The sequence below is a fragment of the Rhinatrema bivittatum genome, chromosome 1 (genome assembly GCF_901001135.1).
Source record: "Rhinatrema bivittatum chromosome 1, aRhiBiv1.1, whole genome shotgun sequence".
In the NCBI taxonomy this organism is placed as follows: domain Eukaryota; kingdom Metazoa; phylum Chordata; class Amphibia; order Gymnophiona; family Rhinatrematidae; genus Rhinatrema; species Rhinatrema bivittatum.
The window spans coordinates 505,318,131-505,341,783 of NC_042615.1; the positions used below are offsets into that span (position 1 = coordinate 505,318,131).

A 23,653-nucleotide genomic window follows, 5' to 3' on the forward strand; every position below is an offset into this window, starting at 1 on the left:
ACATCCACTTTGTTTTCCCAGGCTGATGCAGGTGAGATGCTCATTTTGGCCAAAGCAGTGAATGAGGCGGCACCCCCTAGGGTGCATCAGGAGGAGCTGAAGGAGGCGCTAGTAAAGAAACTGGCATTCATGGCAGCTGGAGACCTAGCACCAGTTAATGCTTTTATTGGGGGCCTGGCAGCACAGGAGGCCATGAAGGTAAGGCCAGAGGTGTCTGGTGTCCCTGACATTGCTATCTCAGGGAATATGTAAGATGGGAAACAGCATGAAAGTGGGACATGGTCTGCACCCTTCTCTATCGCAAGTTCCCGTCTCCGTGCTTTTCACTTGGTTGCGCAGTGTGCTTGGAATAGTCTTTGTAACCTGTTGCTGTTTAAATCCCATCTAAAGACCCACCTTTTTGAAACAGATTTTAAATCTTAAGCCTGTCTGCTTTTAGTCTTAACTAACTGTTTTCTTTAACTATTGTCTTGTTTTATAAAATACCCTTAGTCACTTGTCCTTTGTGTTAGTTATTAGATTGTAAGCTCTATTGAGTAGGGACTGTCTTTGTATGTTTGTACATTATTGTGTATTTAGCACTATAGAAATGTTTAGTAATGGACTAGCTACTTAACAATTAAGAATCATTAAGTATCTGAGATGCTGAGAGAGACTTGCTTGAAGCTTCATACAGTTGGTATTTTTAGTATTGGGCACTGGGAGATGGTGAAATGTCCTGTTTACTGATTCCTAGTGCATATAAGACAGTTACTTTTATGTAGAGCTTAGTCTATTCAAGACAGGACAAATAGGATTAGGGAGTTTCATTTATTATGGAAAATGGTTTAAACTGGTAACCCCTTGTTCTCCTGACCATACCCTTAAAATTTAAAAACTGCTTCCAAAAAAGGTGGGTTCTTAGACTGGGTTAGAATAAGACCAGAGAGGGAGCATGACACATTGACTCGAAGTCTAATCTAGACATAATGCAGCAAGGTGGAAAGCACAGTCAGGAATTAGTGATGTAGAAGGGCATAGATAAGAATGACTTGCTCGATGAGGAGAGGTAATGAGCACTTGCAGAATGAATGCATTTGTAGTTCTGTTCATACCCCAGATCAGCCCAGACAAGAGGGTTTATGCATTCCTACCAGAAGATGGAGGCACTGCTACATAAGAGTGCCACCTATAGTTTCTCTCAGTATTTCTGTCTCCAACAGATGGTAGAGGGGCAACCCTGCAGTCTGATGGTTTAAAAAAATAAAAAAAGATTTAGCTTAGTGTTAATGAGAAGACAGAAGATTTGAAGATAGTGCTCCCAGAGGTGTTCAGTTCCTTTGTGGGCCATCTCTGGTTAGCAGGGTGAGTGGGGGGTTGGAAATCCCTGGCCACATGGGTGACATCACCCAGGCCATCTGGTTACAGCTTCCAGGAGCACCCAGAATCAGGAAAGTTTCCTAGCGTGTAGCCAGATGGACTCAGGACCAATGGGATTATGTGTTCCCTTGCTAGCAGATGGAGACAGTCAGGTTTCAAAGCTAACGTCACCCTAGATATACCCCTGCAGTGACCTCAGCCATTCTGTATCTCTCCATCTCCTAGCAGATGTGGATGCTATCCCCACACCAGCAGTGGTGTCTAGCGGAATTGCAACACTAATCCAAAGGAGAAATTTTACCTTCAATTGAAAAGATCGAGCCCCACTCTCCTGTGGTGATACCTAATGGTCCCTCCCCCAATTGAGAATTCCTGAGGCGACTTCAGAGATCCCTCAGAGGTATGCCTTGGTCCGGTAGCCGGTTCCTGAAGCAGCTGAAAGGCAGTGGGTGCAGGAAGCTGAGCGCGGCAGTGATGGCCTAAGCCTTCTCCCCCTGCAGCTGGAGACAATCTCTGTACTTGCGGTAAGCGCTGAGCCCAGGTAAGTAAAAGTAGGACTCCTCAGATTCAGAGACATGGAAGGTTTCTGGTAAATCTTTCTTCCGGCCTCTTGCCCAGTGCACTGTACAGACAACATTCCTGATCCCATTGGGGCAAGGGCAGGGTGTTTTCTGAGTGGGTTGAGCAGCCTTCCAATGGGCTAGGCCCCACTTCAGGCTGAGTGGGCACTTCACGTGGAAGCCTGCAGTGGCGTCATCTTGTGCTCAGTTTGGTACAGAACCATTTTCCCCCATAGACCAACAGTACACGTGGTGCGGGCTGGCCTTACTGTGTTTAACGCGAGCATAAGTACATGCATACATTCGCGCATGACCGGATGCTTATTTACGCACGTCGGGCAGATTTGTGCATGCTCGAGTCCAAGCGCTCGCCAGCTGAATGCACAAGCTACAGTGAACTATGGCTCCGGCAACAAAAGCGCAAGCGACACACTTTCTGCTGCCTGCCATATTAGGGCTGCACAGTCTGACCTAGAATCCTTCCTGTGTCGGCACTGTGAGGAAGCCCAAGGAGTGCTGGACTCTCAGAACTTCTCCAAGCCCAACACCTCCCAGTTGGAGGACAAGTCAGCCACAACCTTATCTGGTAGCAACCCGAATCTGAGCAATCCTGGGGCTGTGTCCTCCTGGGGAGAGGGCAGCTCAGCAGCGCCTCCACCAGTTCCTCCTGGGCAGGTATGGACCTGGTGATGTTTTCTTGGATGTAATTCTTTCAGGGCCTTGCAGCCTTTGTTCAGGCATAGTCAGCTGTTGCCCCTGCCCGGGTGAGTCCCAGCTGAGAAGGCCCTGTCCTCCCAGCCCTATTAGTGTTTCCTAAGCTTTGCGGTACTGGGCCATAGTTATCAGTTCCGGAAGTTGCCCTTTGGCCTGACAACTGCCCCAGAACATTCTCCAAAATTATGGTGGTTGTGGCTGCAGCACTTAGGAAAGAAGGGATCCTGGTACTCCTTACTTAGATGACTGGTTGATCCGGGTGAAGTTGTTGGAAGAGAGCCTCCAGGTGACCAGCAGGGTCAGGTCCCTACTTCAGGCACTTGGTTGGGTTGTGAACATGGACAGCAGCCTCAAGCCCTCCCAGTCCTTAAGAGTACCTGGAAGTCCGGTTTGACACCAAGCAGGACAAAGTAGTCTTCCCTCCCTCAAGGGTAAGGAAATTGATTTGCCAAGTGCGTCTGACAAACACAATGCGCCCCAGGGTGTGGTTGAGGGCACACATGCAGCCACTCCATCGCTCCCTGCTGTCACGTTGGAACCCACTGTCTAAAGACTACTCGATTTGCCACCACCTACCGATGGAAGTATGTTCTCGGCTACAGGAAGTTCATCTAAGCAAAGGTGTAAGCCTGTCCCCACTGAACTGGCTAGTCCTCACAACGGACGCATGCCTCTGAGCGTGGGGAGCTCACTGCCAGGAACAGACAACCCTGGGGTGATGGACCAAGGAAGAGGCGTGCTGGAACATAAACTGCCTGGAAGCTCGAGTGTCAGATTAACGTGTCTGCAATTCAGCCACAAACTCCAGGGCCAGGTGTTCTGTGTGATGTCTGACAACGAAACAGCCTGCTACAAGCCAACGACTGGTTGTGTTCCATAGACTTGAAGGATGCGTACTCCCATATCCCCATGCACCCTTCCTCCTGGCAATACCTTTGCTTTCAAACTCAGACCAATCACTATCAATACAAGGTTCTACCCTTTGGCCTGTCTTTAGCCCCAAGAGTGTTCACAAAGTGTGTAGCAGTGGTGGTGGCTCACCTCAGACAACTGTCGATCCAGATTTTTCCCTGTCTGGATGACTGGCTTTTAGTAGCCTCGGATCAGGCTAGTTTATGAACTCACACGTTCCAAACCATCAACTCTCTGCAGACCTTGGGCTTCATAATCAATTATGAAAAGTCCAACCTGCAACAGACCTAAACGCTACAGTTCATTAGAGCACTCATAAATACAACACAACAGAGAGCATACCTCCCACAGGACAGGATTCAAACTCTATCCTCATTGGCTCGACGTCTATGCAACCGATCACATACATCGGCACATCAAGTCCTTCAGCTACTGGGGCATATGGCGGCAGCTATCCATGTCTTTCCCTAAACGAGACTACATATGCGACGCCTACAGTGGGGATTAAAGAATAAATGGTCTCAATACTTTCAGTCCCTCTCCACCAAGCTACCACTCGCCACCCAAATGCGCATCGACATTCGTTGGTGGAAGAACCCAGACAACTTGACCTCGAGAGCACCCTTTCAGTTACCTCCCCATCAACTCACCCTCACAACAGATGCATCCAGAAGGGGCTGGGGAGCTCATCTGAGCGAACTAAAGACTCAAGGTCTCTGGTCTACACAGGAGAGCACATACCAGATCAACCTTCTGGAACTTCGAGCCATTTGGAAGGCACTTCAGACCTTGTCCCCTCAAGTTCGAGGCAAGCATCTCATGATATACACAGACAACCAAGTTGCTTGGTTGAGAAACACTTCGAATACTGATGTGGACGATAGCAAACGAAGTTTTGATGCAAGCCACTTACCTTCCAGGCTTAGACAACGTCACAGTGGATCGCCTCAGCAGGATTTTTCATCCACATGAATGGACTTTAAATCGGGAAGTTGCTACCAGAATCTTTCAACGCTGGGGCAACCCAGCGTTGAAAGCCACAGAGCACAACCCAGCGTCTTTGCCACAGAGCACAACCGTCAAACAAATATTTTGCTCCCATTTACGTGAGCAAACTGCATCACGCTCCAGATGCCTTCCTCATTCTATGGACAGAGGGCTTACTATACGCCTACCCTCCCATTCTGCTAATATCAAGGATTCAAAAATGTATCCGAGACACAGCGGATATGAACCTCATAGCTCCGGCATGGCCAAGACAGCCCTGGTATCCATTCGCCCACCAGTTCCACTGGAGAACCTTCCATGTCTGACTCAGGAAGAGGGATCCCTCCTTCATCCACTGCATCAATCCCTCCACCTGACAGCTTGGAGATTGAAATGCAATTACTAAAACATCTGGGTCTGCCAGCTCCACTTGAAGATATTCTAATTGCATCCAGAAAACCTTCAACTAGACGTAAATATGCAGGAATATGGCATCGTTACACGGAATGGTGCGAACAAAGAAAACTAAACCCTTTCTCATCAACAGCCACACGACTCCTGGAGTATCTTCATACACTCTACCTTGCTGGTTTAGCACTGGCTTTAGTTCGTGTGCATGTTAGTGCTATTGCAGCTTTCCACCACGCTCACAACGGACTTCCCATTTCCAACCATCCGTTAATCTCCAGATTCATGAAGGTCATGATATGTCTTAAGGCCACCAGTGTCAAAACCACCTATACCATGGAATCTTAATATAGTCCTCTAACAACTAATGCTGCCTCCTTTCGAGCCATTAGATTCATGCCACATCAAATACCTAACCTGAAAAACACTTTCTAGTGGCCATCACATCAGCACGGAGAGTAAGTGAACTAAGCTTTGGTTCACTATTCTCCTTATTTAGAATTTTTACCATGATAAGGTCACTCTTCGGCCTCATTCTACCTTTCTTCCTGAGGTAGTATCGGCTTTCCACATAAACCAGTCAATTACATTGCCAATCTTTAAACCTAAACCTCATCATAATGACAGACAAGCTTCTTAACTCTTTAGACTGTAAAAGAGCCTTAGCTTACTACAAACACAGAACTGAATCTCAAGGAAGACCATCTCAATTATTCCTCTCCTTTAACCCTAATAATCCAAACCAGCTTGTCTCCAAAAGAACCATTGCTAGTTGGTTATCCCAATGCATTGAATTCTGCTACAATAAACGTTCTCTGCTTTTGAGCAACAAACCGAAAGCACACCAGATACGCGCAACAGCAGCATCTGTTGCACATTTATTTATTTTATTTTTAGATTTTTTTTATACCGGTGTTCCTGTATGAAATACAGATCACATCGGTTTACATTGAAACAGAACATAAATTTTTGCCTAGAGGCATTACATAGAACAAGGTTAAGGAACTTGGAACAGGGTAAACTAGATCAACATTAACATAGTAATGTAAACGTATTGGCTAACGAGTCTCATTTAGCATAATAAACAAAAAGAAACATAAAAGGAAAACAGTAGATGTCACATGAGACCTGCAGCAAGAGATTGGATACAGAGTCAATTAGAAGAGTAGATGAGTAGAAGTATAGAACCTGGGGAATATGATGATGATGAGGAAGAGGAACTCTTGCTGGCTGTCGGGGAAAAAAGTGCTTATGGTCCTGTAAAAGCTTGTTTAAAAAGCCAGGTTTTAAGTTTCTTTTTGAATGTAGAGTGGCAGGTCTCTAGACGGATGTCTGGCGGGAGCGCGTTCCATTGAATGGGGCCAGCAGTAGATATGGTACGTTTATGAAGCGAGGATTTTGTTGAGGGAACATAGAGTGCCTTTATATGCTCCTCTGATGGGTCTAGCTGAAGAATAAAGACGTAGTTGGGTGCTTAAGTGAAGAGGGGATATATTGTGAATTGATTTATGAATTACTGTGAGCACTTTATAAAGAATCCTTTGCTTAATTGGAAGCCAATGGAGGAGTTTGAGAATGGGAGTGATGTGATCTTTTTTATTCGTATTTGTAAGGATTCTAGCTGCAGAGATTTGTAGCATTTGGAGGGGTTTGAGGGATGAGAATGGGAAGCTGAAGAGAAGCGAATTGCAATAGTCTATTTTTGATAGTATAATGGCTTGTAGAACCAACCGAAAATCATTGAAATGAAGAAGTTTCAGCTTTCTCAGGACTTGAAGCTTGTAGAAACAGTCTTTAGTAGTGGTGCTTATAAATATTTTAAGGTTAAGCTGATTGTCTAGAATGACGCCTAGGTCTCGTACCTGCGGAGAGTGATTTAATAAAGGAATAGTTGCAGTGAGTGGGTTAGCTGGATTTAGCAACTTGTTGTTGTTGTCCTGATTGATTAGGATCTCAGTTTTGTTGTTAAGAATAAGGTTAAGGCTAGTAAGCAGATGATTGATTTGTTGCAAGCACTCCAATGAATCAGGGTTTTGTGTAGAGATTCTGTGATTGGGATGAGTATTTGGATGTCATCCGCGTAAAGGTAGTGAGTTAGATTTAGTTTGAAAAGAGTTCCGCTGCTGGACATCTGCAAAAGCGGCAACCTAGTCTTCTCTTCCTACTTTCACATCTCACTACTGTATCGGACAACAAGCAACTTTCGATGCAGCTCTAGGTTCGGCAATTTTGTCAACCCTTCATGATGAGTAAGACTGTCTACCTTTTATTGAAGGGTAGTGTCCTCAATTGGAAAAACTTATTATATGGACACAACCCGGGAGCTTGGGCTTCCCAGACAGCATGGCTAATTCAGCCCTGCTATCGACGGGAAAAAGCAAGTTGCTTACCGTAAACAGTGTTTCCGTAGATAGCAGGATGAATTAGCCGTGCGATCCCATCCCACCTCCCTAGACAGTCTACATATTTTACCAAAACGTTTTCCACGTACATCTCGCTTGGCTACAAGAGACTGAGGTAACAAGGCAATTGTGCGGGAAGCTCACCGCGCAGCCGTACAGAGTTCAAAACTCTGTACTAACTGAGAAAACTCCGCTTACTTGACCGGTCGCGAGGGGCTCCCAGACAACATGGCTAATTCATCCTATCTACGGAAACACCGTTTACGGTAAGCAAACTTGCTTTGCTCAACCTTTCCCATCGTGACACACCTGACAGGCCACACTCACATGTGACACACGGCTCATTATAATTCAAGGCGGAAATAAAAAGTAAAGGTCGGTAATTATTTTTATTTAAAACTAGCTGTAACCGGCCACACGTTGCTGTGGCTCAGTCTGGTTAAATGGAAAAGAAAGAAAAGAGCGCAAGTTTCGAATACGGTTAATTTAACAATGCTTGTGGGTATACAATATTTTTTGTTCCATTGTCTGTGCAGATATAGAGATTGTCTGTCTGGTTTGCCGACTCTAGAACACGCAGCATATAATTGTCCATGTGAGAAGCAAATCTGTGTCTAGATGTAAACCGCATAATTCTAGAAATGAAAAAAAATGAAAAAAGAAAACAAACTATACTCACTAAATGAACAGTATGGTAAACGACACAGCTCAATTCCAACGCAGTGTCACACGAAATAATTAAATCAAAATCTATGAAAATTCAATTTAACAATGCAATCTGAAACATTGAAATGGAATCGTTAAGCCCGTTAAAACGGGTGAGATTTTTGTACCCTCTCCTCCTACTTCTTTGCTCTGCTCTGCTTCCCCCCCCCCCCCCCCCCCCCAGCACCATGAAGGGCAAGAGGCGGCGGCGGCAGGAGCTGCAGCGGTGGCTGAGGGGGATCTCGCAAGGCATAATGGTCCTGCCATCCCAACTCCCTCCCCCCTTCCCCAGTGGCGGAGGGACAGGCTCAGACCCCTTTCACTCTATCCTTACAGGCCCCAACTCCTTTGCTCTCCCATTCCCCTCTACACTGAACCCCTTCCACTGGGGGGGGGGGGGGGGGTTAGAGAATCTCTCTCATACAGCCCCCTACATAGGCTTCTTCTCTCTCTCTTGCACATACACTCTCCCTCTGTCCCTCACACACGCACGCCCAATCCCCCTCACGTAGTCTCCCTCTCTCTCTCTGGCACTCGCACTCACCTTCAGCGCACATTACCACACTTCTCTCTCACACAGTTAAAACTGGCGGGATTTTTGTTCCCTCCCCACCTAAGTCTTTGCTCTGCACTCACAAGAGCTTGCAAAGTTCCCACGCCAGTTGTGTCTGGGAGAGAGAGGAAAACACTCCGTTCCCCCCCCCCCCCCCCAACACACCAAAACAGCACCAATTTCCAGCACTTAAACAGTAACCACCTTACCTAAGAAAAGGCAACACTGAAAATATTACACCAGGCCTTAAGACCCTCACCTAACAAACAATAAAGAGACCAAAATGCATAACTAGAAGCATGCAGAAAAAACTGAATTGGAAACTGCAACAAGCCAGAGTCTCTGTATGCAGTGCAATAAAGGAAAAAAGAATCACCCATCCTTATAAAACAAATCAAGAAATATAAAATCAGTAGCAGTAAAACCATACTAACAAAAAGACCAGATTATTTCAAAACAGCTGATGAGTGGAATATCCAATAATTAAAAACTCATATAAAATTTCTAGATACCAATAAAATATTTCAAAATAGACACAAAGACCCAGTAATGAAAAATAAGGATACAAACATTTTTTTGCCCTGCATACCTGGGAGCATTTGATATCCAGGTGTCCTGAGATTGTTTTGAATTAGCAGGAGGAGGGGTGGTTTGCTTGGAACTTTGTCCTCTGTCACATACCAGCGCTCTCTCCCACTGGCTCTCATTTACACACCTATACACACATGCTCTGTCATTCACTTATACACACCCCGGATTTTAAGATACGCGCGTATCTATTGAAATCCGGCGTACTTCTGTTTTGTGCCTGGTGCACGAACAAAAGTACGCGCTCGTGCTTTTTTAAAAATGTACCCCACAGGCTCTTAATCATACATACACATGATCTCTCTCACACACAAAAGGATCTCAATCATACACACAGCTCTTTCACACAAACAGGTTTTCAATCACAAACTTACACATACAGGTTCCCAATCGTAAACTTAAATTCATGCTCTCTCACAGGCAGGCTCTCAATCACAGACATACTCTTTCACATGTACAGGCTCTCAATCAGTCACATACATACTATCTCACACACAGGATCTCAAACACACATGCTTGCTTGCTCATTCACTCTCTCTCTCTTTCCCTCCCTCCCTGGAACTAGCAGCAGCAGCTTCCTCTCAAACCTAAACGCCTTCATTTTCAGCCCTCGCGCGGAGAAAGGAGTCCCATTGGCAGCAGGGGTTGACGTTCTTTATTTTTCTCTGCTCCGCGCTGCTCATTCCTCCGGCCGAGCAGACGACCACACTAACATGGTCTCTTCTTCCTGCGCACACACCTGCTGCTCACCACTTCCTCTTCCGGGCCGCCGGGGGGGGGGGGGGGAGGAGAAGAGACCATGCTGCTGACTCCAGCTGTTCTGCCGTGTTCCACCCGGGCTGACGGCATTTTAAGCCAGGGCGGAGGAGGACCGGGGAGCAGCTGGGTCAGCGGGGGACCGGAGGTTTGGCGACACAATGATGTGTCTCGACACACCGTTGAGAACCACTGCTCTAGACAATTGGCTGATTAGGGCAAAGTCTTTGGAGGAGAGTCGGCAGGCCACCTCCACAGTGAAGAGCCTACTGCAGGAGCTCGGGTGGGTCGTGAACACAGACGAGCTGTCTCCAGCCATTTCAGTCTCTAGAGTACCTGGGGGCCTGTTTCGACACCAAACAGAACAAGGTCTTCCTCACTCCTCCAAGGAGTAGAAAACTGATGGTACACTTGCAAAGATTAATGGCCAATGCACGTCCCAAGATAAGGGACTACCTTCAAGTCCTCTGCCTCATGGCATCAACCCTGGAAGTTGTTCCATGGGCAAGGGCCCATATGCGACCACTCCAGCACTCCCTACTGTCACGATGGAATCCACTGTCCCAGAACTACTCAATTCACCTCCAACTACCAGCAGAAGTTCGGGATCAGCTCCAATGGTGGACACAGGAAGACTACTTAAGCAGAGTAAGCCTATCCCCACCGAACTGGATCTTGCTCACCACTGATGCGAGGCTGGGGAGCACACTGTCAGGAGCTGACGGCCCAGGGACAATGGAACATAAACCGCCTAGAAGTGCGAGCAGTCAGACTAGTGTGCCTGCAATTCACCCACAGGTCCGAGGCGAGTCAGGGTAATGTCTGACAATGCGACAAGTCGCTTACATCAACCACCAGGGAGGAACCAAGAGCCAGCAGGTGTCTCTGGAAATAGACCCCCTAATGGCATGGGTGGAGATAAACCTGCAAGGGATTTCGGCCTCCCACATAGTGGGAAAAGACAACGTCTCAGCAGACTCTCAGCAGAGAGAGCCTAGACCCAGGGGAATGGATGCTGTCGACCACAGCCTTCCAGCTGATAGTAAATCGCAGGGGCCTCCTAGCCATGGATCTACTGGCAATCCATCTCACTGCCCAAGTTCCCAGGTTCTTCAGCTGCAGATGAGAACCACAATCCCAGGGAATCGACTCTCGTCCAGAACTGGCCAGAGGAAGACCTACTTGTATGCCTTCCCTCTGGCCACTACTGGGCAGGGTCATCTGCAAGATAGAGCATCACAGGGGACTAGTTCTACTAGTCGCCCCGGACTGGCCAAGACAACCATGGTATGCAGACATGAGAACTATTTGCGGGAAACCCTCTGTGCCTACCTCCACACAGGGGCCTTCTCCACCACGGCCCTATTTTCCACGAAGATCAGTCTCGATTCTCTCATGGTATGGCCCTTGAGAGGGCTAGCCTGAAGAAGCGGGGTTACTCAGTCTGTCATTGACACCTTGTTCCGAGCACGCAAGTTTTCCACATCCCTATCGTATGTATGGATTTGGAGAGTATTCGAAGACTGGTGTGAAGACCGTGGGACCCACCTGCGAACAGCCAAAATTCCCATAATCTTGGAGTTCCTACAGGATGGGATAAAGGCGTTGTCTCTCAACTCCCTCAAAGTCCAAGTCGCCGAGGTGGACAGCATCAGACTATCAACTCATCCAGATGTGTCCCGCTTCCTGAAATGGCTCCTTAGGTTCATGCCTGGAACCATTCAACTGTGCACTGTCCCCTCATTCTTACTGAAAGTGGTTTCCCAGTTTCACATGAATCAAACCATCTTGCTACCATCACCAGATGATCATAAGGACTCTGACTCACGCCTTCTTCACCATTTGAATGTCAGCAGACTCCTAGTCCGATGCTTGGAAAGATTGGAACCTGTGTGCAAAACAGATCACCTGTTCTTCACAGCGGGAAGAAGCAAGGGGAAGTGGCATCACGGGCAACCATTGCCCGCTGGATCAAAGAAGTAATCAAGGCAGCCTACACAGAGGTAGGAAAACCCTCGCCTCTCAGATTAAGGCGCATTCTGCAAGAACCCAGGCAGTCTCCTGGGTGGAAACCAAGCTGCTGTTGCCTGCTGAGATCTGTCGGGCAGCGATGTGCTCCTCCATACACATCTTCTCCAGGTTTTACTGCCTGGATGTTCAGGCCAGGGAGGACACAGCATTCGCAAGGGCAGTACTAAGTGAGCCTCGGGCAGCCTCCCACCCTGTGCAGGAGTAGCTTTTGTACATCCCATGGGTCCTGAGTCCATCTGGCTGCACGCTAGGAAATGGAGAAATTACTTACCTGATAATTTTGTTTTCCTTAGTGTAGACAGATGGACTCAGCATCCCGCCCACGGCTGCCCCAGAAAAAGAGAACCTCGGATAACCAACCTCGAGACTAAAGTAATACGGGTAAGCCATGAACTACCCCTTGCGCTCCACTGTCTCATCTGGTGTCTGCGTTGATCGATTGAGTGCGCAGGCGGTCTTCAGTTTGAAAATCAGTTGAACCAGTTCAAGTTTAATCAAGTTAGTAAACAAACATATATCCATAATGGCTTTTCGAGGAGAATACTGAAGAGCTAAGCTTCCTGCACGGGTATATGTAGAATGTCAGCTTTGAAATCTGACTCAGTCTCCCATCTGCTAGCAGAAGAGTACAATACCCAATTGTCCTGAGTCCATCTGTCTACACTAAGGAAAACGAAATTATCAGGTAAAAAGTGCAATAAGAGGTAAGAAGAGAACCAGGATAGAACAAAGGAGGATGAGAATAAAGTAAAGCCATTGGATTTGGCTCTGAAAAGGTCATGGAAAACTTGGCAACCGCTGTTTCTGTAGAATGTAGAGGACAAATGCCAGGTTGGAATGGAGGCTTGGATTGCTCACAAGCCGCTTGTTTACTTTTGGTTTTGTGCATGTATTGGTTTTATCTGACTTTTGTGCATGGACCATGCCCAATGCTTTTTGAGATGGGGGAGATTCATTAAATTAAAGATATAAATCAATAAAATGAAAGTTCCCGGTACGTGCCCGGATCAGTCCAGACAGCTGGTTTTGCCTCTCCTCCACGTTTTTGACTGACACTGCCAGTTAAGTTGAGGTGCCACCTGCAGTCTGCCAGTATGTCTCCAGCAGATGTTGGAGGTGCAAATCCCAGTTTCAAAAAAAAAAAATAGTAGGAAGATCTTGGACTTTGAAGTCTCTTCAGCCTCCCAGGGCAGGGGTTTGAGACGTCCGGGCAGAAGTTCGCAGACCTTGTCGCTCACTCCCATTCAAGCAGCCGCCAGGGTTGACACTCGCCCTGTTAGGGGACAGTAGGAACCTGCAACTGGGCACTTGAATAAAGGGTGTTGGGGGAAGGAATTTGTTTTCGCCAGTTCGCAGGTAGGCTCAGCACGTCCCGGCTCTTGCTTCCAGTGGCTCCTCTGCTGTCTACAGTTTGTTCGGTGCTGCCTTTTTCAATCCAGGTTTGAGGACCATGCCACATGGTGCGGCCTGTAGTGCCTATGGGGCTTCGCATGACTTTCGTGTGATGGCCTTTGCTCAGAGTGCCTCCTCAGCATGGAGGGAATCTCCGGAGCAGCTGTTAGGAGGATGGTTTCTTCGTGCTGGGAGGCTCGTGTCGGCATGAAAGCCCTCTTGGGGGGGGACGGACGGGGGGACCGGTTCCTGCTTAGGGCGGGAACGGAGGCCATTTTGGCTATTAGCACGGCCCGGGCAGGGGGATTCCCCCCATTGTCTCCTCAGGGCTCGGGGGGCGGGGGGGGGGCGACTAGGACCCAGACCAGTCTCACCTGGATGTGTCAGGGCTTGCGGGGGATGACCCCAGAGTGGTGCGTTTGTTTTGCAATTAACTAGCCCCCCTAATTCCCGCCGTGCTTGAGGAGTTAATTATTGAGGCCCCGCAAGAGAGCACGATGCTAGGGGCCATGGATCTGGTGATGTTGGGGCTTAGGGGGACCCACTGTGGCTTTTCCCTTTCATGTTGGTCAGTGCCCTGCTCTTCAGGGAGTGGGACACTCCAAATGCTGGTTTGAAGGTGAGCAGGGCCATGGACAAGTTATACCTGCTTCCAGATGAGGCGCTGGATTGTCTAGATACTGAAGGTGGCTGTGTCTGCTGTCACTAAGAAGACTATTATCCCTGTCACCGATTCCACGGCGCTCAAGGACCTTCAGGATAGGAAGCTAAAGTTCACCTCAAAGATTTTCAAGGTCTCTGTTCTGGGGGCTCAGGCTGCTATGTGTAGCAACTTTATGTTGCGGGCAGGCCTTCGTTGGGTGTAGCAGCTCCAGATGGATAAGGCCCTCTCAGAAGTGGATTCCCTCCGGGCGGAGCGGCTAGAGACCATGGTGGCATATACTGCAGATGCATTGTACGATCTGTTGTGGACGTCTGGTAGAACCATGTCCGCTGTTTCCGCTTAGACTCCTTTGAGAAATTGGGGGGTGGACATCTCCAAAATGCAGCTGGGCTCTTTCTTTTAAGGGCAAGCTGCTGTTTAGTAAGGAGTTAGGAGGAGATTAAATCCTTGGGGGAGAACAAAGTTCACTGGTTGCCTGAAGATAAGCCCAAAGCAAGGCTTTCCTTTACCTCTCGTACTCTATTTTGGGGAAATCATAAGTTTCAGGCCTCTAGATTGTCTGGTTCATCATCCAGCAACCATCGGGCAGGCAGCACTCATTGAGTCAGCTCTTTTGATGTTGCCGGCCCGGCAGCGAAAGTACCTCCCAGGGTAAGGGCAGAGCAAAGTCTTCCCAATGAGGTGAGGCCGGCTGCCACCTCTGTGCCACTAATAGGGGGTCATCTGGCTCTTTTTTTTTAACGAGGCGTGGACCAAGATTACATCCGATCATTGGGTCTTGGACGTGATAAGGTTATGCTTTAGAGTTTGCTCGGCCTCTAAGGGATCGTTTTCTTGTCTCACCATCCTCTTACCAGGAAAAAGTGTTAGCTGTGCAGGCCACCATCCGTCGCCTCCCAAGAACTGGGGGACATTGTGCCAGTACCCCCAGCAAAGCAAATGACAGGCAGGTACTCTGTCTACTTTGTGGTACCAAAGAATGAAGGTACTTTCTGGCCCATCCTCTATTTGAAGAAGGTGAACAGAACTTTTCGGGTGCCATGCTTCCACATGGAGATGTTGCAGTCTGTAATCGCAGCGGTTCACATGGGAGTTCCTCACATCCCTGGACTTGATGGAGGCTTATCTGCAGATTGGAATTCGGCTCGACCATCAGATTTCTCCGCTTCATGATTCTGGGGGAACACTTCCAGTTTTTTGCTCTGCCTTTCGGCCTAGCAACAGCGCCCAGGACTTTTACCAAAGTGGTGGTGGCAGCTTCCCTTCGGAAGCACGGAGTTCTGGTGCACCCTTATTTGGCAGACTGGTTTATTCGGGGAAAGTCTGAGTCCCTCTGTCGGGAGGCGGTGGATTGAGTCCTTTGCCTCTTGAGGTTCCTGGGGTGGATAGTCAATTTGGCCAAGAGTCATTTACTGCCCTCCCAGACCTTGGAGTTCCTGGGGGCCCTCTTCGACATGAGGTTGGGCAAGGTGTTTCTCACCGAAGAGCAGATCCACAAGTTGCAGGCTCAAGTTTGCTCGCTGTTGACCATATGCATTCCCAGAGACTGGGATTATCTACAAGTTCTTGGATCAATGGCATCAACCCTGGACTTAGTCCCGTAGGCCTTTGCTCATATGAGGCCTCTTCAATCAGCTTTGCTATCCCGTTGGGACCCAATCTCCGAGCAGTTTCAGCCACCACTTCCGCTTACAGAATCTGCATGGTCCAGTCTCGCTTGGTGGCTCACCCCAAACAGGCGCCACAGAAGGGTAGACCTGGAGGTTCCCTCTTGGATAGTAGAGACCACAGATGCCAGTCTTTCCGGTTGGGGTGCAGATTGCCAATGCAGATCAGTCCAGGGCCATAGGTTTAAGATGAGTCCTCATGGTCAATCAATCGGTTGGAGACCAGAGCCGTGCATCTTGCTCTTCAGGCTCTCCTTCCCCTGGTGCAGGGCCATTCGGTAAGGTTCTGTCAGACAATGCGACAACAGTGGCTTACATCACCAGGGAGACACAAAGAGCCAAGCAGTAGTCCTGGAAGCCCGGGAATTGTTCAGTTGGGCGGAACTGCATCTGGAAAGGATAGCAGTCTCTCATATTATGGGCATGGATAACGTTCAGGCGGATTTCCTGAGCCTTTCGTCTTATATGCAGCAGGTAGGGCCATCCCTGCATGGATCTGATGGCAACTTTTCGCAATGCCAAGGCCCCAAGGTTCTTCAGTCTGCATTAGGAGATGGGCGCAGAAGGGATGGACGCTCAGGTCCTCCCTTAGCCATTGGATGTTTTGCTGTACATGTTCCTACCGTGGCCGCTAATCGGCAAGGTGTTACGCAGAGTAGAGGTCCACAGAGGGGCCAAGGCAGCTGTGGTTTGTGGACCTAGTAAACCTAGTGGTGGACAGTCTATTGAGGGGTTTTGCTCCAGCCGGATCTTCAACAAGGTCCCGTGTGTTTGGAAGGGGCAGATCGCTTTTGTCTAGTGGCATGGCTTTTGAGAGGGAACGTCTAAGGAATAAGGGTTATTCGGATGTGGTGAATGCTACTCTCTTGCAGTTCAGAAAGACCTCTACCTCCCTGACATATTGTCAGGGTGTGTTTGAGTCTTGGTGTATGGAATGCAAGGTGGTCCCCACTCGTGTCTCAGTAGGTGATGTCTTGGCCTTTTTGCAAGCTAGTCTGGTCAAAGGCTTATCCTTTAATTCCCTGAGGGTTCAGGTGGCAGCTCTGGGTTGCTTTCGGGGTAGAGCACGCGAAGTTAGCTTGGCAGTACACCCAGATGTCGTGCTCTTCCTACATGGAGTTAAACATCTGCATCCAGCCGTCAGGAATCCCTGTCCTTCCTGGAGTCTCAATCTGGTGTTGCTGGCCATGTGTACGTCACAGTTAAGGTCTTTGAAACATGTAACGCTGAAGGATCTTACTTTGAAAGTGATTTCCCTGATGGCTATCTCATCTGCTCTGCGGGTGTCTTGAGCTTCAGGCCTTATCCTGCAAAGAACCATTCTTGAAGATTTCTGATTCCGGAGTGTCCTTGAGAATGGTTCCCTCCTTTTTGCCTAAGGTTGTGTCATCTTTTCATTTGAATCTGTCTGTGGAGCTCCCTTCCTTCCTGGTTTCGGGCCCTTCTTACCCCTCAGTCCAGAGATTTACGAAGGTTGGATGTGCGGCGGGCTCTGTTACTTGGAGGTAACTAATAGTTTCCGCCTGTCGGATCATCTTTTTGTACTGTGGTGGTCCCAGGCGAGGGCAGAAGGCTTCTAGGGTTGCTATTGCTTGATGATTGAAGGAGGCTATCAGCTGTTCGTACATTGCCAAAGGGTGGCCGGTGCCTAGTGGGCTTCGAGCTCATTCTACCCGATCGCAAGTGGCCTCTTGGGCTAAGTCAAGTTTCGCCACAGGAAATCTGTAGAGCGGCCACTTGGAAATCTTTGCACACCTTTGCCAGCCATTATGGTCTGGAGGTCCAGGCCTCAGGTTTTGGCGACAGTGTGCTTCGAGCAGGACTCTGAGTCCCACCCAGTGTAAGGAAGCTTTGGTACGTCCCAGCTGTCTGGACTGATCCAGGTACGTACAGAGAGGAAAATTTGTTCTTACCTGCTAATTTTTCATTCCTGTGATTAGTCCAGACTCCCACCCATGTAAGAATATGGAGTTTGAAGAATTGGAGACTCTGGCTCGATCAGTGTTTGGTTTCAGGCTCTGGTCCAGCACAGGTAAGAACATAAGAAAATGCCATACTGGGTCAGACCAAGGGTCCATCAAGCCCAGCATCCTGTTTCCAACAGTGGCCAATCCAGGCCATAAGAACATGGCAAGTACCCAAAAACTAAGTCTATTCCATGTTACCATTGCTAATGGCAGTGGCTATTCTCTAAGTGAACTTAATAGCAGGTAATGGACTTCTCCTCCAAGAACTTATCCAATCCTTTTTTAAACACAGCTATACTAAATGCACTAACCACATCCTCTGGCAACAAATTCTAGAGTTTAATTGTGCGTTGAGTGAAGAAGAACTTTCTCTGATTAGTTTTAAATGTGCCCCATGCTAACTTCATGGAGTGCCCCCTAGTCTTTCTACTATCCGAAAGAGTAAATAACCAATTCACATCTACCCGTTCTAGACCTCCCATGATTTTAAACACCTCTATCATATCCCCCCTCAGCCGTCTCTTCTCCAAGCTGAAAAGTCCTAACCTCTTTAGTCTTTCCTCATAGGGGAGCTGTTCCATTCCCCTTATCATTTTGGTAGCCCTTCTCTGTACCTTCTCCATCGCAATTATATCTTTTTTGAGATGCGGCGACCAGAATTGTACACAGTATTCAAGGTGCAGTCTCTCCATGGAGAGATACAGAGGCATTATGACATTTTCCGTTTTATTCACCATTTCCTTTCTAATAATTCCCAACATTGTTTGCTTTTTTGACTGCCGCAGCACACTGAACCGACAATTTCAATTTGTTATCCATTGACACCTAGACCTTTCTTGGGTTGTAGCACCTAATATGGAGCCCAACATTGTGTAATTATAGCATGGGTTATTTTTCCCTATATGCATCACCTTGCACTTATCCACATTAAATTTCATCTGCCATTTGGATGCCCAATTTTCCAGTCTCACAAGGTCTTCCTGCAATTTATCACAATCTGCTTGTGATTTAACTACTCTGAACAATTTTGTGTCATCTGCAAATTTGATTATCTCACTTATCATATTTCTTTCCAGATCATTTATAAATATGTTGAAAAGTAAGGGTCCCAATACAGATCCCTGAGGCACTCCACTGTCCACTCCCTTCCACTGAGAAAATTGTCCATTTAATCCTACTCTCTGTTTCCTGTCTTTTAGCCAGTTTGCAATCCACGAAAGGACATTGCCACCTATCCCATGACTTTTTACTTTTCCTAGAAGCCTCTCATGAGGAACTTTGTCAAACGCCTTCTGAAAATCCAAGTATACTATATCTACCGGTTCACCTTTATCCACATGTTTAACTCCTTCAAAAAAGTGAAGCAGATTTGTGAGGCAAGACTTGCCCTAGGTAAAGCCATGCTGACTTTGTTCCATTAAACCATGTCTTTCTATATGTTCTGTGATCTTGATGTTTAGAACACTTTCCACTATTTTTCCTGGCACTGAAGTCAGGCTAACCGGTCTGTAGTTTCCCGGATCGCCCCTGGAGCCCTTTTTAAATATTGGGGTTACATTTGCTATCCTCCAGTCTTCAGGTACAATGTTGTGCGGGCAAAAGTTCTTACTCAGTATAACAAGGTTTCTTCCCTCTGCTCATTTGGGGAGAAATTGTGCATCGTGAGGTTGTTTGTTTTTTTTCCTATTCATCTGGCTTGAGTACAGTTCAATACTGGCAGACTGCAGGGGGCACCTCAACTTAAGTGGCAGTGTCGGTCAAGAACTTCTGTCTCCATCTGCTGGTGCTGAGGCAAAATCAGCTGTCTGGACTGACCCATGGTACTACAGGAACGAAAATTAGCAGGTAAGAACCAGTTTTCCTTTAGGACACTGGAGGTGAAAAGTACTAGATGTAAAAAGGATGGAGGGAGATGGGGACAACAGTAGGGCAGCTGGGTTGTGAATTAATGCTGGTTGTATTTGTTGTAGGCCTGCTCTGGCAAGTTCATGCCCATCATGCAGTGGCTTTACTTTGATGCCTTGGAGTGTCTGCCCGAGGAGAACAAGGATTCGCTACTGACAGAAGAGAAGTGCAGCCTGGTATGCAAGTTGCTCAATTTAATTTTGGCTTGGGGTATTAAAGCTCTGCCTTCCCCACTCTATTTTGACAACTTTACTTTGTTCTCTGCAGCGGAACTGCCGTTATGATGGGCAGATTGCAGTCTTCGGCTCAGACCTGCAAGAGAAGCTGGGCAAACAGAAGTATTTCTTGGTAGTATTCACTTAATTTCTTTGGAGCTGTGTTCTCCTTTCAATTTCCTCCATTACCCCAACTCCTGCAGGTTCAACCATGCTTCCCATTAATGCTGTTCCCATATTCTGCAGGTTGGTGCAGGTGCCATTGGCTGTGAACTGCTGAAGAACTTTGCCATGATAGGCCTAGCAGCTGGCGAAGGAGGCAACGTTACGGTGACTGACATGGACACCATTGAGAAGTCCAACTTGAACCGGCAGTTCCTCTTCCGACCTTGGGATGTCACAGTAAGCACAATTGTGGCAAAACAAGGGTTTTGCATGCTTCGTGGTTTGCTACTCTTAACAGTTTTCCCAAGAAAACTTATTTCCTGTACATACCAGATAAGTCCAGACAAGTGGGTTTATTCATCCCTACCAGCAGATGGAGGCAGAGAACAAAACTTTCCTTGTACGTACCAGGATTAGTCAACACAGTGGGTTATCTCCCCTTTCCAGCAGATGGCGTCAGAACTTTGAAGGATGCTTCCTTATAAGGTAGTGCACCCTCTACTAATCCTCAGTATTCTCTTGACTCCAGCAGATGACAGTGGTGGCTTTCATTCCCCACTGAGATGACTAGAAAGCTATTTTAGGAATTTTCTCTATTTTCCTCAGCTTTCCTTTCTTTTGGATGGATCAAGTCTAATTTAAAAAAAAAAATATTTTTTTTTTAATTTTCTGAGGGAATTATTTGGAGAGCTTTCCTGTAGCCTCCACTCCTGTTTTAGTGGGAGCATTCTATAGCTTGCAGGCAGTACTATTTGCACCTCTCTCCCCACTCCTCCCATCTCTGTCGGGGTAAGTTTGTTTTTATTTCCTTTTGACAGGTTATTTCCTCTCTTCCTCTCTCCGGGGTGCAAGTCTGTGGTGCTGACCTCTCCCCCTGTGGCTACTATCTGATCCGCTGCCCCTGAGACTGTTTTCCTTGGGGCAGCCGGCACAGAGAGGCGTTATTCCTCTGTGCCTCTATCTGTGGGTCGCTGAGGGATAGAGAGAGAGCAGGACTGAAGCGGAGGCTATTACCCGCTTCTTACAGCCACGAACCTGGTGAGCGTGAAGAAGAACAGGCTGAAGTGGAGGTTTTTCCCGCTTCCCGCAGCTTTAAACCCTGCCTGTTTCTCGCGTTAAGAACAGCTGGTTCCCTTGCGGCTCCGGGGATCCCCATGCCTCGTTAGTCCAGGTGCTGCGCTTGTGGAGAGCCCAGGTCGAGGCTCTCCTGTGAGGGGATTTGCACAACTTGCCTCCCTGGTGGGGAGGGACCCTCTCAACCGCTGGGCCGCTCTGGTTCTAGTCTTCTGGCACGCCTCGACGCTCAGGGGCCGGCCCCGATCCCGCTGACCGTGTGAACGGTGGCCATTTTGTCTCCAGACTCTGCTGCTCCAGCGCTAACAGGAAAAGAGCAGGATGCTCCTTTTTCATCTCAGCCGCCGGTTTTGACACCCGTTCCACCTCTGGAGCCTTTTCCTCTGTCGGTGCTTCCCACTCTTCCTCCATCGGGGCCACCTGAGTTTTCCACGGATTTTGTTCTCCTGCTTCACAATGCTTACTTGACCAGAATGGGCCAGCACCAGGAATTTCTGGCGAGACCTCCTCCTAAGGTACCCAGAATGGCTGATTCCACTGAGATCTTGGGAAGTGCCCAGACCGTGGGGAATGCCCAAGGGTTCAGCGGTCCCAGGACCAGGGGTACCTCCGACCACCTCAAGCACTCTGAGGGTCCGTTTGGTACACCCATCAGCAGGGGGGGGGGGGGTCCTGTTCCTCAGCCGGACCCGGATCCTGATGAACCTTCACCTACGGCTCAATTGGAAGGGGATGATCCTAGAATCCTGCGAATCTTCCAGAGGAATGAGCAGGACCCCCTCATTCCACATATCCTACAGGAATTAGACATTGAGGACCCTCAGGACCCGCCTGAGCCTAATCCACCAGCGAAGAAAGGGGACCCCCTTCTGGCTGGTCTACGTCCGCCGTGTAGGTCCTTTCCTTCCCATCCCACGTTCCTTCAACTGTTGTCCAGGGAATGGGATTCTCCGGAGACCTCCCTCAAGGTTGGCAGAGCCATAGTTGAGCTATATCCTCTTCCGGATGTTTTCCTGGAGCTTCTTAAGGTTCCCAAAGTAGATTCTGCAGTCTCAGCGGTGACTAAAAGAACTACCATTTCAGTAACGGGTGGTGCAGCCTTGAGAGATCTTCAAGATCGAAAGCTGGAAGTTTATCTTAAGAGTTTGAGGTGTCCGCCCTGGGGGTCTGGGCAGCCATTTGTAGTTCCTTCGCTCAGCGTGCAGGCCTTCGCTGGCTTCAACAGCTGCTCAGCTCCCAGGAGTTGCCTCCTGAGGAAGCACTTCAGGCAGACCACCTGGAGGCCATCATAGCATATGGAGCAGACACTCTATGACATTCTGAGAGTATTGGCCAGATCTATGGTTTCTGCAGTCTCGGCTAGATGCCTTCTCTGGCTTCACAACTGGTCGGCGGATTCTTCTTCCAAGTCACAGCTGGTATCCCTCCCCTTCAAGGGCAAGCTACTATTTGCGGAGGATCTGGAGCAGATTGTCAAGTCCCTTGGAGAGAATAAGGTACACAAACTGCCAGAGGATTGCCCTCGTTCTTCTAGGTCTTTTAATTCCACTAGAAGCCGATTCAGGAATCAGTCATTTTTCCACCAGGCAAGGACTGCAGCTCCTCGTCAGCCGTCCTCTCGAGCTCAATCTTGGACTCAGTCCTTTCATGCCCGAAAACAGCCCCGCTCTGGTCCGGCCCAGGGGACGTCGTCCAAGTCTTCACAATGAAGCTATGCCGGCCCACTCCCTGATCCCCAGGATAGGGAGACGTCTCTCCCTTTTCTACGAGGAGTGAGTCAACATCAAGTCAGATCAGTGGGTCCTGGATATTCAAAGACACGGCTACGCGTTAGAGTTTGCTCGCCTGCTAAGAGACAGGTTCCTCTTCTCTCCATGTGGCTCAGTCCAGAAACAACTCATAGTCCGGCAGACACTAGACAGGCTTCTGGCTCTCGGAGCGATTCGTCTGGTTCCCCCCGCCCCCCTCCCTGGAAGTAGGCCGGGAACATTATTCGGTATACTTCATAGTCCCCAAGAAGGAATGTTCCTTCCGCTCGATCTTGGATCTCAAGATGGTCAACAGGGCTCTCAGGATTCCCCACTTTCGGATGGAAACCTTGCGCTCCGTGATAGCGGTGGTACACTCCGGAGAATTTTTGGCCTCCCTGGATCTGATGGAAGCTTATCTACACATTTCCATCCTCCAAGCGCATCAGCGTTTTCTGCGTTTCAAGATTCTGGGACAGCATTTCCAGTTCCAGGCTCTACCCTTTGGTCTTGCGACCGCTCCTTGAACTTTCACGAAGGTGATGATGATAGTAGCTGCCGCTCTCCGGAGGGAGGGAGTCTTGGTGCACCCATACCTGGACGACTGGCTCATTCAGGCAAAGTCCTCAGCCCAGTGCCACCGGGCGGTCGACAAGGTGTTGACGCTTCTTCACTCGGTTGGATGGCCAACTTCGCCAAGAGCAGCCTTTCTCCATCTCAGTCTCTGGACTTCCTGGGGGCGCATTTCGACACAGTGCTGGGCAAGGTGTCTCTGCCCCTGGACAGGGCTCATAGCTCAGATGCAGCGATTCATCGGTCTCTCGCTTCCAACGACGTGGGATTACCTCCAGGTCCTGGGATCCATGGCTTCCACCATCGAT

General features: G+C 48.4%; 1 protein-coding gene across 3 annotated transcripts in view; it reads left to right on the forward strand.

The window, feature by feature from the left end:
• The window catches only part of UBA1 (ubiquitin like modifier activating enzyme 1), a 265,897-nt gene that overhangs the window by 102,412 nt on the left and 139,832 nt on the right, over positions 1–23,653 (forward strand). For all 3 annotated transcript variants that reach the window (XM_029610608.1, XM_029610599.1, XM_029610616.1), the window contains 4 exons: positions 22–198; positions 19,636–19,746; positions 19,838–19,918; positions 20,032–20,187. In XM_029610608.1, the coding sequence (XP_029466468.1) occupies positions 22–198; positions 19,636–19,746; positions 19,838–19,918; positions 20,032–20,187 (525 nt within the window). The remainder of the gene's footprint in view (positions 1–21; positions 199–19,635; positions 19,747–19,837; positions 19,919–20,031; positions 20,188–23,653) is intronic.